General features: G+C 39.0%; 1 protein-coding gene across 4 annotated transcripts in view; it reads right to left on the bottom strand.

The window, feature by feature from the left end:
- Positions 1-4,008: 4,008 nt before the first annotated feature.
- LOC123690925 (ecdysone-inducible protein E75) overlaps positions 4,009-16,710 on the bottom strand; it is an 81,222-nt gene continuing 68,520 nt past the window's right edge. For 3 of the 4 annotated variants that reach the window (XM_045635079.1, XM_045635080.1, XM_045635081.1), the window contains exons 2-5: positions 15,032-15,120; positions 9,501-9,645; positions 6,177-6,412; positions 4,009-5,877 (exon numbers count right to left, since the gene is read on the bottom strand). In XM_045635079.1, the coding sequence (XP_045491035.1) occupies positions 4,345-5,877; positions 6,177-6,412; positions 9,501-9,645; positions 15,032-15,120 (2,003 nt within the window). In that variant the 3' untranslated portion in view covers positions 4,009-4,344. Of the gene's footprint in view, positions 5,878-6,176; positions 6,413-7,484; positions 7,878-9,500; positions 9,646-15,031; positions 15,121-16,710 lie in introns of those variants that run through there. The other variant, XM_045635082.1, reaches the window with a different exon arrangement.

The raw sequence follows: 16,710 nt of genomic DNA, 5'->3' as shown, positions 1-16,710 counted from the left end.
CACTTAGACGTTTACCCCCCGGCCCCCGGGGGTGGTTTCGACAACAGCAGGGTAGTGTGTAGGAGTAGCACAGATATTAAGCTGTATATATACCACTTTACAGATTAAATGTACATAACAGTCCCTTATGTACTTGCAAGGGAAGTCGGAAAATAACTACGCAGTTATGTACCTGTGACTTATATTAAATAAATCATAGGTATGACTTGTAGGTACTATATGATATTGAACGACTTGATACTCGACAATGAGATTATTCACACATTTTCCAGAAACCGATAACCTTGTTCGTTGCGTTACGTAAGCCAGAAAAAAAACATTAGATATTTATGTATGTATACAATTACTTCTCTGGAGCGTGGATAAAGGTCGCGTCCCACGCAAATCTAGGGTGTGATCGGGGGTGAGGGGTGCCGGGCAGGGGCAGCGGGCACGCGCGGGCACAGCGACCTTGCCCGGCTGTGACTCTGCAACCTTGAAACCGACCGTGCGCCCCGCGCCCCTGCCCCCCCCTCTCGCCCCTCGTCCCACTCGCCCGGAGCGCCACCCTCGCCCGCTCGCCCACGCTCAACCCCTCAGCCTCATTTTTCCGCCTACCTCTTTATGCAAAATATTCTGCTAAGTACAATAATCAGAGAAAAGGATCATTGTGAAACATATTATTAAATGTAATCTTTATTTTATTTAAAAAGATAAATCCAACAGTGTACCTAATTACATAAATATAGTTTATAAAAAAATTAAGAAAAGATTGAATGTTTGTAGGTAATCCTATTCAGAATGCATTTGTTACTTGTGCCAACTGATAATGCAATTTAAAAGTAAACCTTTTAAAATTAGTTTACATTATACGATAACTACGATTAAAAAATTATTATTAAAAAAACGGTTTTTATTCATTCCATGTTTCTTTGTTTCATTAGTAAAAAATGAGGAAAACGGAAAAAAATATTTCATGTAGTACATACTACATGTAGTGACACACCATTCCTTCCTTGTCTACAATCTGAACGACAATCCAGTAAAAGTAATGATTATTTCACATATAATTTTAATGATATGTACTAGGTAAATAGGTATGCTATATATAGTCATCGTCTAAGACCTTCAGGCGACACACGGAAAACACTAAATGTTCGCTCGCGACCTTGTGAGTCGAGGTCGGCCCCGGGCGATGGTTCACACGGAAACAGGATACCTTATTAACGATTACCTACCATTTATTAATAACTACCTATTTAGAATATTTGACAAACGCCTTATTGCAGAATGGCTAAATTTAAATTTGACAGAGTTTTCATAACAATATGATGATCATAGAATTGAGAATATTTTAAGTACAAAAAATATTAGATTGAAAATATGACGTAACTTTTTATTTCATGAAAACCAAGTGGGTTTCCTTATTAAAATGCTTTAAAATCGTTTCTTGCAAGCACTTTATGCCGCGGTGATTATTAACATTATAATAACGTTATAAAACTTGAGCATCCTTATTGGCATTTCAGCGGAGCGGGATGACCTTTCCGCAGGATTATGTGGGTGGCGATGTGGCGAGAGGAGGGTGGCAGGGGTAAGGGCGGACGATGCACCCTCACTGAGGAGTCAAGTGCATGGCCGGGGTGCACTGCGCCGATGCGTCGCTCCTGTCATGCGCCAGCTCCCGGACCCTGGTCAATACCCGTTACAAATTACGAACTAGTTTCCAATATTTCACAATCATTTCATTTCAAAATTTACTGAACTAAGCTATCTGGGAATCGTGTCGATATAAAGCCATATAACGCTAGCCTAATATAAAGTCATTGCCAGTTTAGACACAGAATCATAAGTGGTTTAGGTTCGTCACATTTACTCTGGAGCTTATGATTAATAAAAAACGTCGTCTCTTGATTAAACTAATTTGTTTAATTCTCCTAGTTCCAGCCTAACCGATTCCAGAATAATTTTGGTTTGCTTATAATATACTGTAGAACTTGTAGTAGAATTATTGTATCTAAAACTGCTACTATGGTAGTTACAAACAACAATTTAGTAACTCAAGTGATAAAATATACTCTACTAGCGGTCCGCCCCGGCTTCGCCCGTGGTACATATTAACGTTTTCTCTACATAAGAACCATCCTCGTACTTCAAGGAATATAATAAAAAAAGAATTATCGAAATCGGTTCAGCCGTTCTCGAGTTATGGAATTACAACGAAAAGTGGCATTGATTTTTATATATTAGATTAGCAGTGTGCCCCGACATCTCTAGTTCGTCTGCGTTTAAAAAAAGGGGAATAATAAAACGAGCGACTGAAAATAAACTGAGCGACTGATGATAACTTGAGTGGTATGAATTTGAGTAAGTGTCAAGCGACAAATAAACTAAACAAGCAACGAATATCGGTTGATAATAAGATACAGATTGAGGGTACTAAACTAAAGGTGGGTTGTGATCAATCCATTTGATATATTAGAATTCTAACTGTGTGATTACATTACTATATGAGCGACTAAATTACTAGTTGAGCGAATAGATTATACTAAGTGAGCGACTAAATTACGCTCATCTAGAGCGACTAAATACACTAGAATAAAATGTTCAAAAAATTATTTGATAAAACTTTCAAAAACAAATTGAACTGATAGTACCTAACTCTGTCCATTATACTATGTATTTTTCAAAGTGATTTTTCTATTTCTCGTTTAAATGCCACTCAATACTCAATGAAAAAAATACAGGACGTAATTTTGTCACTCAAACAATTAATATTAGGTCGCTCAAATATTATGAAGCTGCTCATTTTGTATTTTATGTAACGCAAATTAATGTTTGTTAGTTGCTGATCTATTAATTTTTCATCGCTCGCAGTCAGTCGCTCACTTAGTAATTCTGTTACCCCAATTAATTATTTTTGTTACATAACTAAAACTTTAATATTTACAGTCGATCGTTTAAATACTGCCCTTAAAAAATACCGTCTGTGACGGTGTAGATGTAAAATAATTTTATGTTTGTAAAAGTGATGAAATCGGTAATACCATAATATATTTCTCCTAATAGTAATTTTCCCTTTAAATCTCCGAAGGCCAGACAAACTGGCAGATGTTTAAACAGAACAATAGCTGTAGAGGCCTTGAGATGAGGTCAATCTTGAGACGCTGGATTTCATATCCAGACATGTTTGTATATTTCATTTAGAATATTCTAATTAGGTTATTAGGCTAGCGCTTTGCTTATATTTGAATCTCATACAATACTGACAACAACAGACAATATTGACGTGAATAAAGATTGTGTATCAAGATCGATTCTTTGTTCACTTTGTTCGAATACGTATTGTCACTAAAGTTCTCTTCTTCTTTTACCTTGAATAAATGTTGTAAAAATCGGTTTAGTAGTGTTTGTTTCGATAAAACTATAATTATAAATTATAATCTCATTTCATTGATGTTCTATGAGGAAACTATTTGGTGCGGAAGTAGGAACAATCGAGCGGTGGAGTCGTGAGGAAGGGTCACCGTCGCGTAGGCAAGGCGGAAGCAGGCTAGGTCGGCCATCGACCGCAATCGCTACAATCGCATCAGTTTACTCAGTAATCTGGGAAGCCTTCAGCATTGCCTTGCCTTTATCTATTAGTATCAGTGACGTTTAGTTTGTCTTTTCCTGATTTGAGAAAGATGTATTGTTGTGAAATATTGTTATGTATTATAGGTATTTGTAAATATTTTATGAAATCTAATATTTTTCTTTATTCTATATGATTCTATTCTTCAAATTATATAAATTTGAATAAGTATTATGTAATTAAGATTTCATGTGTTTCTATAGAAAATTATATTATGTGTGACTTAATTTCTTTTAGTCTGTTATTTAATTTAAGGATAATTGTATATATCTGTTACATTTCACTTAGTGTCACTTTGTAGGTATGGTTATCAGACACCATTCTGCTTGATATGGCAGAGCAACAAATAAATAAATGAATGTTGTATTTTGTAGGGGAGGAAATAAAAAATTGAATAAATTTTACAATTTCTTTTATTTTAATTCGACAACCTGTCATTATTTATATTAACAAACAAATGACTGAGCACGCTCACATACATACGATACACACACAAACACACTGCGACCGGCGCTGCAATGCATTATAAATTAAACTTATATAGTCTTAAATTATTATTCAGTCTATTGCGCTCTCCTCGTCCTGCACCGGCCACGCAACCACGCGTCTTAAACGAATTATCACATATAATATATTAACCGATTTGCGAACGATCATTAACTACATAGTTTGTTTTAATTCAAAGTAGGTCGGGGTGGGGTAGCGGAGACTCGCGGCTCCGCGGGCCGGCCTCACGCCTCCAACATGCGCGGCATGTACGAGCGCGGCGGCGACGGCGACTTCTTGGAGAGGTTCAGCGGCGCGTCCGCCACGTCCACCTGCAGCTCCAGCACGGGCTCCGGCGCCGGCGACGCGCCGCGGTAGCACGCCAGCAGAGCGCCCGAGCGCAGCGGGCACTCGCCCGCCGCCGCTGCCGCCTCGCCGCGCCGCATGTACTGCTGAATGATGTCCGTGCGCTTCAGCTGCTCGGGCGTCATGCGCGGCCCTTCCATCAGGCTCTTGGCCAGCACGGAGTGCGTCGAGGACAGCGAGACGCGCACGGGCCTGGGCGAGTGTGCCGGGTGAGCCGGGCTCGCGGGGTGCGGGTGCTGCGGCGGCTGCGGCGACGGCGTCAGGGGCATGCTGCGCGCTTCCGCCTCGCCGGTGTCGCGGCGCATGGCGCGGAATTTCTTGTGTGGCTTGTATGCCTCGTTCATCAAAGAGGAGGTGTCGTACAGCGGAGGAGCTTCCAGCACGCGCTTCAGTACTGGCATGTCATCTAGACGCGTATCGTTGGGCACGGGCGGCCGTCTGTCCTCCGAGTGTTCCTCGAGCGAAGAGCGTGGGCTCGAGCAGCCGGAGCCTGGTCCAACGATTCTCTCGTGTTTTTCATTACCTGACTCAATACCCGAGTCGGTCGGGGAGTCTAGTTTTCTATAACGAGGTTGCGGTCGCACTGGCGTAACGGTGAGCCCATTGTGTGCTAGATGAGCGACGCCAAGAGCTTCTTCATCGACAGAGCCCCGAGAATCGAGTCGTCTGCGTCCCGCTAGTGTGGCAGCGAGCAGTGGTGTACCACAGTCACCGACGGCTTCACCAGATTCACTGCTCGACACTGATCCGATTGGGCTTCGTGCGGATTCATCAACGACAGAGTCAGCCCAAGAGCAACCTTCCTCCTCACCCCACATTTGCTGCCTGAGTAATTCTTTATGCTCAGTTCTAAATACAACGAGCTTTTCTGTGTGCAAAGTGCTCAGAGTACGCAAATCTGGTAATGTATCCATTAGTTCTCTTAAAAATCCGGGCCTGTCTGGTCTGTTCTGTGTGATGACGGTCTGAAGACAAGCTTTGAGCCTGGCGTGCATACGCTCCACTAATTCAATATTGCGAAGACCCGGCCGATCAGGTGTGATTAAAACTATAGCGCAGAACAGGCCGATTTCGGCATCCGTTAAGTTCATAGAGTTCATACGTTCCGCGAATTTAAAAGTAGAGTCCACTAGGAAACGCGCATTAGCACCGCTCTGAATAGAGTCCCGTTTCATTAATTGTCCATTGAGGCATATTATACTATTGAGCGGAGCATCAAACATACAAATGAGTCGCACAAACAGGGCGTCAAAAAGACCACTTTTAAGCAACGTGAACTTGTCATCTTGAGTGAGTAACTGGAAGCCGGGAATGAGACCGGCAAAGTCAATCACGCCACGGATCACGTGCGCAAATCGCTGAGAGAATTCCTTCTCAGACTGCAACTCTGGCGCAGGGTTTAGAGGGCAAGCCTGTAACAAAAGAGAACAAAGATAAGTAAAAGTATTCATAATCCTCTAAAAGAAAAAAATATAAATATAGTATTTTCTAGGGTTTGATTTTACGCGAGTATTATACATTTAGAAATTAAAGACTTTTTAACGGATTTTAACAGTCTCCCCGTGACCACGCTCGCTGTAAAGTGTTCGAAACGTCGGGAAAATAATAGAATGAATAAATCGCGTTTAAAATCCGTTAAAAAGTCTTTAATTTCTAAATATAGATATTCCAATAAACAATATTATTTATGGTATTTTCAAAGAATGCTTACCAAAGTTGGTTGGGAGTAGGTGGGACAATCACGGGCTCGCGCACGCATGGCCGCCACGCGGTCGCGCGTGAATTCGCAAGTGTCGAGATGAGCTCGCACCACTCGCGCTAGTAATCTGGGTGCATCATCTAGTTCAGCAGCGGCTGCTTGTTCTTGAGCCCGTGATGAGGAAGATTGCTGCATTGCAGCTAAAATACGCGCCTTCTCTCTCTTCGGAACGCGTCCGAATCGCACAGCTGTAACAAAAGAGAAAAAATATAAATATAAAACTAGTTAAATACCCACATTATATAAATCGAGCGACGAATTTAACACAAAAAATATTGAGCAAGGTCGTGGTCTTTACATAGAACGCAGTGCAGCTGTCGTTAAATACGTGCAAATACACAAACGACCATATCGAGAGCCATGTGTGCGAGCAGCTGACGAAAGAGGGTAGAAGTTCATCGGCCGGTGGAAAGGTCGACCGACCCTTGCGTCTGGCGTTTTAAAAATGCAGGCTCGGTTGAGCGCATTTCGATTCAGTGAACTAGTTCGTAATGACAAAGCGCGATCTGCGAGGTCACGTTAAAAAGTGTTACAACTTTCTCGCGGCGGACGTGTCGCGGATCGAAAGGTAGTATGCGACGGAGACGAGCGTGCCGCTTATGGCGTTCATGCGCCAGCGCTGGTGAAAGTGTTTGCGCGTTCAGCACACGATTGAAAACGAAAGCGGAGAGCGCCCTCTCGCCATTTCTCCCGACTTTCCCTGCACATGTAGGCCGCGACAGATGCGATGTCTATAGTGGGTCGCCGATAATGCGTGGTCGTTTGGTTTTTTGTTTATAAATTCATACAATATTTGTTTCAGGAATTAAAAATTTTAGAAATTTTAGAATTTTTTTTTAAAAACAAAACCGTCGCATCTTTAATTGTATAAAAGATTGTGGAAAGCATGATGAGTTTTAATGTAGAAATGTAATAACTTAATATTCGGAATATAAACAAAAATATTATTAGAATTATTAATTAAAAAGCTATTATCAAACTAAAGATACCTACGTAAATATAAATATTGTTTTGTTAATTCATGAAAACACGGTTAAGTAATTACTAATGTCTGCTTCTATGTAAATATAAAAAAACCGATAAAATTATTAACTATCTATGTTTTTATTATATTTGTTTATGTTAATGTTCAGTTCCTTGGAAAATACTAATAATATATAATACCTACATGGTAGCTGTTATTAAATTATTTCAATTTAAAATTGAATTAATGAAACAATATTAATTATAAAATAAAAATTAATTTATCATAATACATACGAGCATTGTGATATTTGACGACTCCATTCAGGATGCCTTTAAGTATTGGCAAATCTTCACCCATGTCCGATACCATTACAATATACACTAACACTAATAAATTCACAGCCAACAGGCACTGATAACTAAAATTGGTAACTACGTTATTGTTTATTAAAAACAAGTGTCACATATCACACGTCAAATAATGTTATGCACGAAAAATAATCCTTGTGGTAATCCAAAGTGTGGTAATTTATTCGCACACCGCGATGTAGTTAGCGGGTTGCGACGTTCGAAGCACTGTGAGCGAGCCTCGAGTTCTCGTGGCGAACTGCGTAGCGACGCACTGACATAGCGATAGCAATGAGGGCTGACGACCGATGCGCGGGCCGGACTCCCTCGCACTGCGCTGCGGCGCGCGCCTCGCCAACCTTGAACTTGAGGAGGGAGGGCGCTCGGTGGGGGGAGGAGGGCCGGGGGGGCGCCGTCAATAAACTCCGCGCAGGCCCCTGCTCTCTGCCACGATCTCTCCCCGCAACCCCGCTCTAATTCGCGCGATTTACTAATTGTTTCATTAATTCCTCAATTTTGATTTTGAATTTTTTTTTCTATGGGAGTTTATGATTTATGAATATGAATATATAAATCACTTCGCAATAATTAATATATATATATTTGTATGCAATATATAATTATTTCAAGAATTTTCAGTGACTTGTAGATTTCCTTTGAAATGTAGATGGACCTAATTATGAATTTTCTGAAGCTAAAATTGTATAATTTTATAAGTAATAAAAAAGAAATCAAATATAGAATAATATAATATAAATTTAAATATTTTCTTTTGTTTGAACAGGAATTTATACTTTAATGTCTACACAAATTGTTTAAAACAAAAAATAATTAACATTTACCGTAAAACTAAACTCTACTTTGGCACGAGAGCTACGAGTGTGCAGATTGTAGACTCTACAACGTAAATCAGCTGACACCTTACAGCGCCATCTAGTGATGAGTAGTTGAACTAACTCAAAGTGTATTTGTGGTGAATGGAGATGTTGCTCGAATGAATGAGGGAATTGAATTTTTTTTTCTAAGTTTATTATAAACGGATACATTTAAAATGGTGTACCATTTTGAACATGCAGGCCTTTTAAAATTTATATATCTGATATTACGATCTATTTTGGAATATGGGCCCAACATACGATAAATGAAAGTTACATGACCATGAACGCACATATGATACATTAATTGCATGAGATAATTTAGTTTATGATTAAACAATTAATTGGGGGCGATGAACCTTGTTACGAAAGTGAAAACACGAATTTCACTCTCTCGCTTACGAAACACCTTTCTCTGCTTTCACCGCGCACGACACGAAGAGGGGAGCCTACGTACGAGTAGAGCGAATGTCGCAACAAGCTGAGCGGAGCAAAGCGCTGAGCAACTACGGCCGACGACCCGCTTAGCGTGCGCTCACCCGCGCTTGCATAACCGACCTCCCACACCACGCGTCCTCCGGGCCCTCCCGCCCCGCGCGCTCCGAAATAGGATCTGATCGTGAAGCAACACGCGCCGCGCGATCACCACTAGGCGCAAATCGCGTGTCCTACTTGGCGCGTTCGGATGACAGAATATCTATTAAATGCACGAGATTGCGCGAGCGACCTTCCAATGCTGATTGCGTACTAATTTAGATGCGGTATACGCGCGCACGACTCTACGTAATATTAATTGGGAAAATATTATTATGTTATGTCAACTGCAATGCATTCTTTATGGCATTTTATATTATTTCATAAAACTTTATAAAATATAGGATTTTATATTTTTATTTTTAGTTTTGATTTTATTTTTACTTTTTATTTATTGAATTATTATAACTAAAAACATTAAAACATTAAAATTAACAATTTTAACAAATTTATTACAAGAAATATACTATTTTTGAGAACTTTACTATTTATTTCACACAGTTTAACAATTGTTACAAATTTTCTGTAAAATATAAAAATTTATAAAACTCACCATCTCTGCTCATTCCCACGGCGATGCATTTTTTCAATCGGCAGTACTGACACCGATTCCTATTTATCCTCAGGATGGAACACTGTTGGTTTTTGGTGCACGGTCTGTACTGGATCTTCTGTTGTATGGACCGTCGGAAAAAGCCCTGAGGATCACAGCGGCAATTAGAATCACGTTCAGGATCGGAACTCTCGTCACTGGAGCAGCCCGAGTCGCTGGACTCGCGGCGCGCCTCCAACATGCTCACTAACACCGAATGCCGCTCGCGCAGCTCAGTGCACGCCATCCCAGACACCATTCACAATAGCAATCACTCGCCACTGACACTACTGAATATGGAGCTTAGCGCGCAGAGCACCGACGCGACTGGTGGCTGACGACGGACTGTGCGGGCGCTGCGGCAGGCGGCGCACAGTTACCCGCGACCTACTTGCCGGCCGCCGACCCAACCGAGAAAGTGAGAGTGCTCGGTCCCCGCGCGCCTCACCGCGTGCGCTCCTAACGGTCCTCGTCGCTCTAGAATGCGCCGCTGCCGCTGCACCGGTGCGCCGGATATAGGCCGGGCGCATCCCGGCGGGCGTCGTACGGCCGTTCACCCCGGGTCGTCGACCGCTCGATTGCACAACAGCCCTGCCCGCGCTCCCCGCGCCGCTCCCGACCTGTCCGCGCCCTAGCTCCCGGCCGACGACCGGCTCTACCCGGTGACGTCGGGTATGCGTCACGGCCTACCTCAATGCGCGCGCGCCTACTACTAGGGGTGCATTAACTGAATTTTAAATTCTATATCAAATGTATAAGGCCGACGCGCTAATCCTCTATAGTTAGTATAATGCGTACACTACATAACCGCGGTTCATTGTGTTATTATGTAAGAGGCAAGATATACTGAGCCCCTAATTGATTTTACTATAATCGCATAGTCATCGGTATGATTAAATGAATTATACTATAACACAGTTTTTATTTAATAAACAACCTATTTTATGTTTACGTTATTCAATAAATCTTAATGAGTCACCATTTGTCTATTAGGTATATTACTCCTAATGAAATTTGCAAGGGAGGGCATAAAATCGGTGCGGGGCGAGAGGAGACAACCTCTGTGGCCCAATTTCGCGTTGCCATCGATCCATTGTGCGCTGTGCGAGTGGCCCATAATTGGTCGCAGCGCGGGCAGTGACCGACCCAGCGAGGTCGACGAACCTCTGCCGCGAAAACAAAACCATACCCGTTCACCCCGCACCCCAAACCCCGCACACCATATATGCGTATATCATAGGTTTATGTCTATCAAAAATGCAGGTAGCTATTCGTGACTAGTAGACTGTATACTGTATTTACATTTAATATAAATTATGTGTATTCATGTACATTATTGTTTTCCATTAATATATACATTATTATGCTAAAGCAGGGAGTACTGTTTTGGAAATTGTCTTTGTTATAAATTCTGCTATGAATGCCCTAGTTTGTTTTACGAAAATTGTAGAAATAGTAAAAATATTTTTTAAAACTTAAATAAAAAGTGTCGAATAAAGGAATATGGACACAAATGAATATTAATATATAAATAATATAATTGTTATGCATTGTAACTCCCCACATTGAAAATTGGTTCACAGGAAAATAGTGTTATTATGTCAATGACCGTAGTTAATTGATAAGCACGCTGACTTCAATTTAATTCTAAGAACAAGAAATACTTAAGCGTAATATAAATTGTTTGTATTTTCCAAATATGGGATTACTTAACACCTATTTTTATTAATATTAATTTTTATTTAAAATATTTTATTAAACTAATTGATTTATTAATTATTATTTTACTTCGGTGCTAACTAGTAAATTATTATTCATACGCATTGACAAAAACAGTTCGAAGTGTACAAAGTAAATAAAAACAAAAAGTATTTATCTATGAAGGTTTTGTTAAAATAAATATCCCGTACGATATTGTACAATCCCCATGAGTCATTAAAATAATTTACAAAACGGCAAATAAAGTGTACCGCAGGGTTTCGACAGTGCAATGTAGGTTACCAATTCACCTTCTAGAATTTTCGACATAACTCCGTTGCTTAGCCGTAAATGTTATTAAGTGAACCGACTTTTTTAATTTTTGTCATTAACGTTACATTGACATACTTAAACTGAATATTATTAAGTATGTTACACGTAAGTAACTATTATATCGTAGTTAATAATTTATTTACGCTATTTAAGTTCAATTAGATTTGTATGCATCGTGTAACATCAATAACGTGTAAAATTATATTTATATAATACGTTATTACGACGATATTAATTTATTACCATATTTTAAGAATAACACGGTGTTTGCTATTTACTAACAACATATTTTAATAACAATAACAGAAAGATAATTGCAAAAACTACGACTGAAATCTTAGAACGCAACCGTGGACCTGTTTCTCAGTGTACGTAAAAACCAAGTATCTACAATCTCCATATGATATTAGCTAAGTTTATTGGCGTTGTCACAGAAAGGTAGCGCTAATGCGTCGGCTAACGGTGCCGAGGACAATGACTGCTAACACTGGCTCAGTCAAAATGCTGACGCATCGGTTCTGTGGAAGCGACCCCACGGTATCATAATAGTCCACTACGTGCTTGCCGGTCTGATGTTTACTTGATAACGCTTACTTTGGCTGCTGACTCACGTAGCACTTATGATTCATATCCCGTATCGAACTATGAATTGATATTTTATGATATTTCGATTGTGTCGCACGTCATAAGAAACTATAAAGCCTAATTTTTATGAAGACTTATTGCAATTGCGAATTATGTACTTTCTGCTAGCGCTTTGTTTCTTTTAAGCATTATGCTGAGTAAAATTTATATAACTTGATTTCTATAAAAAGGTGGCATAATTCATAGAGTAAGTAGAAGACTACATTTAGATATCAAAAATAAATGCTATAGGGGGTTATATGTGCATCGTAATATGTTCAGTAATTGCAAACCGAATTAAACTACAGATAAATTTGGGAACGCTCACAATTAATAAATTTGCTAGATAAATTTAACAAGTCATTTTTTTAACTAAAGTTCAGAAAAAAGTTAAACTCTGAAAATTAAAGCAGTAAATGTAAACACTATATGGTTTACAAAAATACCTTTCTAATAGATAAATTGTGCAACGCCGCAGTTCGAGCTGCTCTCAATAAATAAACAGCGGGATCAACGAACTTTAAAGCTGACAGTTCAAAAATAATGTAGGTTATGATCATGTTGCGTACATACATTCGTTGACCGTAAAAGTTGTTACGGCAAGGAGGCTGTAAGTCGGAGGCGTGCGGCGCTAACGATCAGGTCATCGACCGTGTGCCCTGCACCACGGATCGGTGCCGAAAAAATAAGCGACCCACAACGCGCTGAAATATGTCGGCCAACGTACGAACAAAGAAACAATGAGCCTTCGTATCGATGCAGTAATATCCTAACACGAGTACACGTACACTAATGTTTTCAGTGGCATCCATTAGCGTATAAAACAATTGCATTTTATAAATAAGTTGGTACTCGGCAGAATGCTATTTATAGTAGTGAGTCAGAGGGATAATACGATGCCAAATAGTAAAAGGTAATAGGTTAAAAAGAGGAGCATTTATAATAATTCAAAGTAAAATTATTATATTTGTTCTTGTAAATTTACAATTATTTAAATTAATTCATTTGATCATTGAAAGCAAAACAAATTTTTAAATTTATTGAAATTTCTTTTATATTTTCTTTGTGAGCAGGTTATTTATAAAAACATTATTAATGAAATAAAATTAAAAAGTGAATGGATATATTAATTAAGTAAATTATAATATTGTGAATAATGTAAAGGCAATAAACTCGGGTTCGTTGACATAAGTGCGTACAACATACGACCCGCGCGTGGCGTTCAGCAGCAGTCATTCATTAAAAGATGTTTGAATATACTGTTGTATACAGCGCCACCTAGCAGTGAGTAGACAAACTACAGTTTCTATATCGTACGTACAGGTGGCGCGCATGTCGCGCTGCTAAAAATGTTACGACATCGATCACCGTCCCACGGATTCGTTTTGTTTAGAAATTGTTTAACTATGATAATTTATACATTTGAAGATTTATAAAAATCTGTTTTTGTTATTCTTTCTATTAAAAATATTGTTTCTATAAACAGTGAACTTTTGCTATTTGTGGAGTTGGAGTAGATAGAAAGTGAATATAGCATAATAAATTATGTAATTAGCAGAGGGCAAAATATAAAGTACCTACTTTACCTATGTAATATGATGTAATTTTTCTAAACATCTATCTTTGCATCTCCGTTAACCGTATTATATCAGAGAACAATGACGTTTAAACGTAATTAAATTCCTTTTGTTCCTTTTACCTAAATTAGCATGATTAAATAACTGATGAAATAGACGTGTTTACAATTTACCTAAGTATATTGACTTACGTTTATGTCTGCGGTTACCGACCGAGCGTGCGTGCGACCTTCCTTTGTCATTATTTTATTTTATTGGAACCACGACGACCTGTTTTTAGTTTTACCCTTTTTATTAAACCGGACAACAGGACCAGACATATTTGGTCTGGTCATTTTGTTTATGTGTTTGACGTGTTTCATCCAACCGTGTAAAGTTCATTTTAAGCACCAATTATACTAATAAATAATCTAACAATGTTTTGTTAAAAATATGAATTTTATTTATTTAAACAAGGCTATCAAAATCCATACGCATTCAGTGAGTTGTCATTTGTTTTTTTTTTTTGTATAACCTTTGTATCGCATTTGACCTCAACCTTTGCTTTTATAAAGTAAAGTAATAAATACGATGTTCCCGTGTGATTGTTCCGGGGCAATTGAAATAAAATATGAGGATAGAATTGGGGCGCAGGGACCTGATCGCTTATTCGAGGCCAACAGGTATCTTAGCCGATCGTCCCAAAAAATGTTTCTATAGTATTTCACACGTTGCCCTCATTGTGTTGTATTCCATTTGATGTTGGAGACTTTAAAATGTTATTTGCCGAAGGTTAAGCTACATACAACATGTATTGAATATACGAAATTTAAATACGATTTACATCAAAAATACCATGGCCAGGCTTTGTTCAGTCGACTACAGTGATTGTCTTCCGCGTGTTGCGGCCTTGTTTACATTCTAGGACATCGAGACGGCTTCCTTTCGTCATTTATAAAAGTAATGCTCCTTTAATAATATACTTACGGTAACATTATAATGTTATTAAAGGAGCAATACTTTAGAGCGACGCGAACTTTACATTTCATGTTATTAACTAAATCAATATTTATTATAAGAAATACAGTAGCGCCAGTAGGGTGAAAGTCGATTGCGTTTGAACGATATTATTAAATATAATATAGGTATATATTTCACATAATAACCAAAACTCTCACATCCATCTCTCATACACAAAAATTCGTAATATCGGTGTTAATGAGCATGTGACGATTGTCCCAACTTTTCTTACATACAAATAAATATTGTTTATATATTTACCTTGCAGCCTTCACAGGAATGCACTCCATAATGGAAACCGCTAGCTTTATCACCACACACACGGCACAACACTGTTGTACCGTCAAATTCTGAAACAAAATAAACAAGACTTAGAAAACATCCAACAACTAGTTTAGGCGAGGAAAATGTTTGATAAAATACCTTAAAAAATTTAGACTATTTACATTATAAACATTTGCCCTTAAACAAAAGGTTGCTTTTAATAAGGTGACCTTGTATAACATTCATCTGATATTTATTTTACTAATTTGCAGATAAGTTTGCCAAACACGTTTTTTGGCACTCACAACCTTTATTGATACCAAAATAGTGTAGCAACAACTAAAAAGAGAAAATGACAATCCTAATAAAAATATACAACATAAAATAATTTGATGATTTATGTAAAATAATAAATATGTTTAGCCCGATGTAGATGCTTAAACAGAAACATAAAGTAAAGTCGCGTGACTTCAAGACCCTCGAGTCTATGTCCTATTTAGATGAAACTGAAAAAATATGAGTGTGATTGCTTTTCTAATTTTAACTCGTACCTGTTGCGTAAATGCTATACATAAATTGCAATCCTAACTGGTGTAACTTGTAAGCGTGTGACGTAACCACATTATGTTGCATGCGTTGGTGACACTGAATAGTTATTTTAGAAAGCGTAAAATCTCTCTACTGCATTTGAGCGAAGTCGTTGACCCTTTAAGCGCGAGTTACATTCACGACTAACTCGTAATACTCCGAGCTATAAATCTATTTATTTAATCTCGGTAACGAATAAACGTATATTAGGAATAACTATGTGTAATAACAATTAGTGGAGACTCAATGAAATAATAAATGACAAAATCGATTTCGTTAGTAGGTCAGTGATAGATAAGAAACCGGTGACAACAGGTGTGACGTCAGATGTTGAATTAGAGGTAGAGGGCGCGCAGCCTCGATCAGGAAACAGGTTCGTGCGTCGAGCGCCCCCGACCGCTCTCACTTTTCCCTTCGTGATGTTTGTTTATTTGTTAAGGGAGCCGGCTTAGGCTTTTGGAAGAAACTTTCTATTTCTGTTCAACATTTGCCTCGGGTCGACGCTCCGAGCGCTCGCTTTCTATGGTGATACTTTCTTTTTTGTGTTGACGCTTCGCTCATAATCTATACGAATAGTTTATCTCATCTCGCGTATGCGCGGTAACATTATGAAAGTGAGTATAAAGTATTACAATAGAGCTAACCGCGAAAGCGATACGAGGCGTAATCGGTGCAGTTGCAAGAGAATAATTGTAAGAGTAACTCCTAGCGTGCGCCGTGCAGTCATTTCACCTCGTGTGATGCAACGCTAGCGTTTTTCTGATTGGCTCGTGTGAGAGTCACTCGCTCGTTACGTCAATTAAAGAGGCGAGGAAAGTGCACGAGAAAGTCTCGCGACCACGTAACTTGAACAGCTGCAGTCGAGCGTACTAAGCCCGCGTAAGAGGCGCGTAAGAAGCTAAAGATCTGTGTCAGGGTATTGTTTATTTGTAAATAATACATATTTACTTTACGCGCACAGGTTACCGCGCTTACAATTATGTTATGTATGCGATGGCACGGTCTATATAGATAGATGATGAGATATGTCTTGTAGCACGTTAGGTATCTCAAAGCTAACCAAGTGCATTCTAAACGAGCTTGAACAA

Source organism: Colias croceus, chromosome 4 (genome assembly GCF_905220415.1).
Source record: "Colias croceus chromosome 4, ilColCroc2.1".
NCBI classification, from domain to species: Eukaryota; Metazoa; Arthropoda; class Insecta; order Lepidoptera; family Pieridae; genus Colias; species Colias croceus.
Note: the sequence above shows the minus strand (reverse complement) of the source record. Positions and strands in the feature narration are given on the sequence as shown.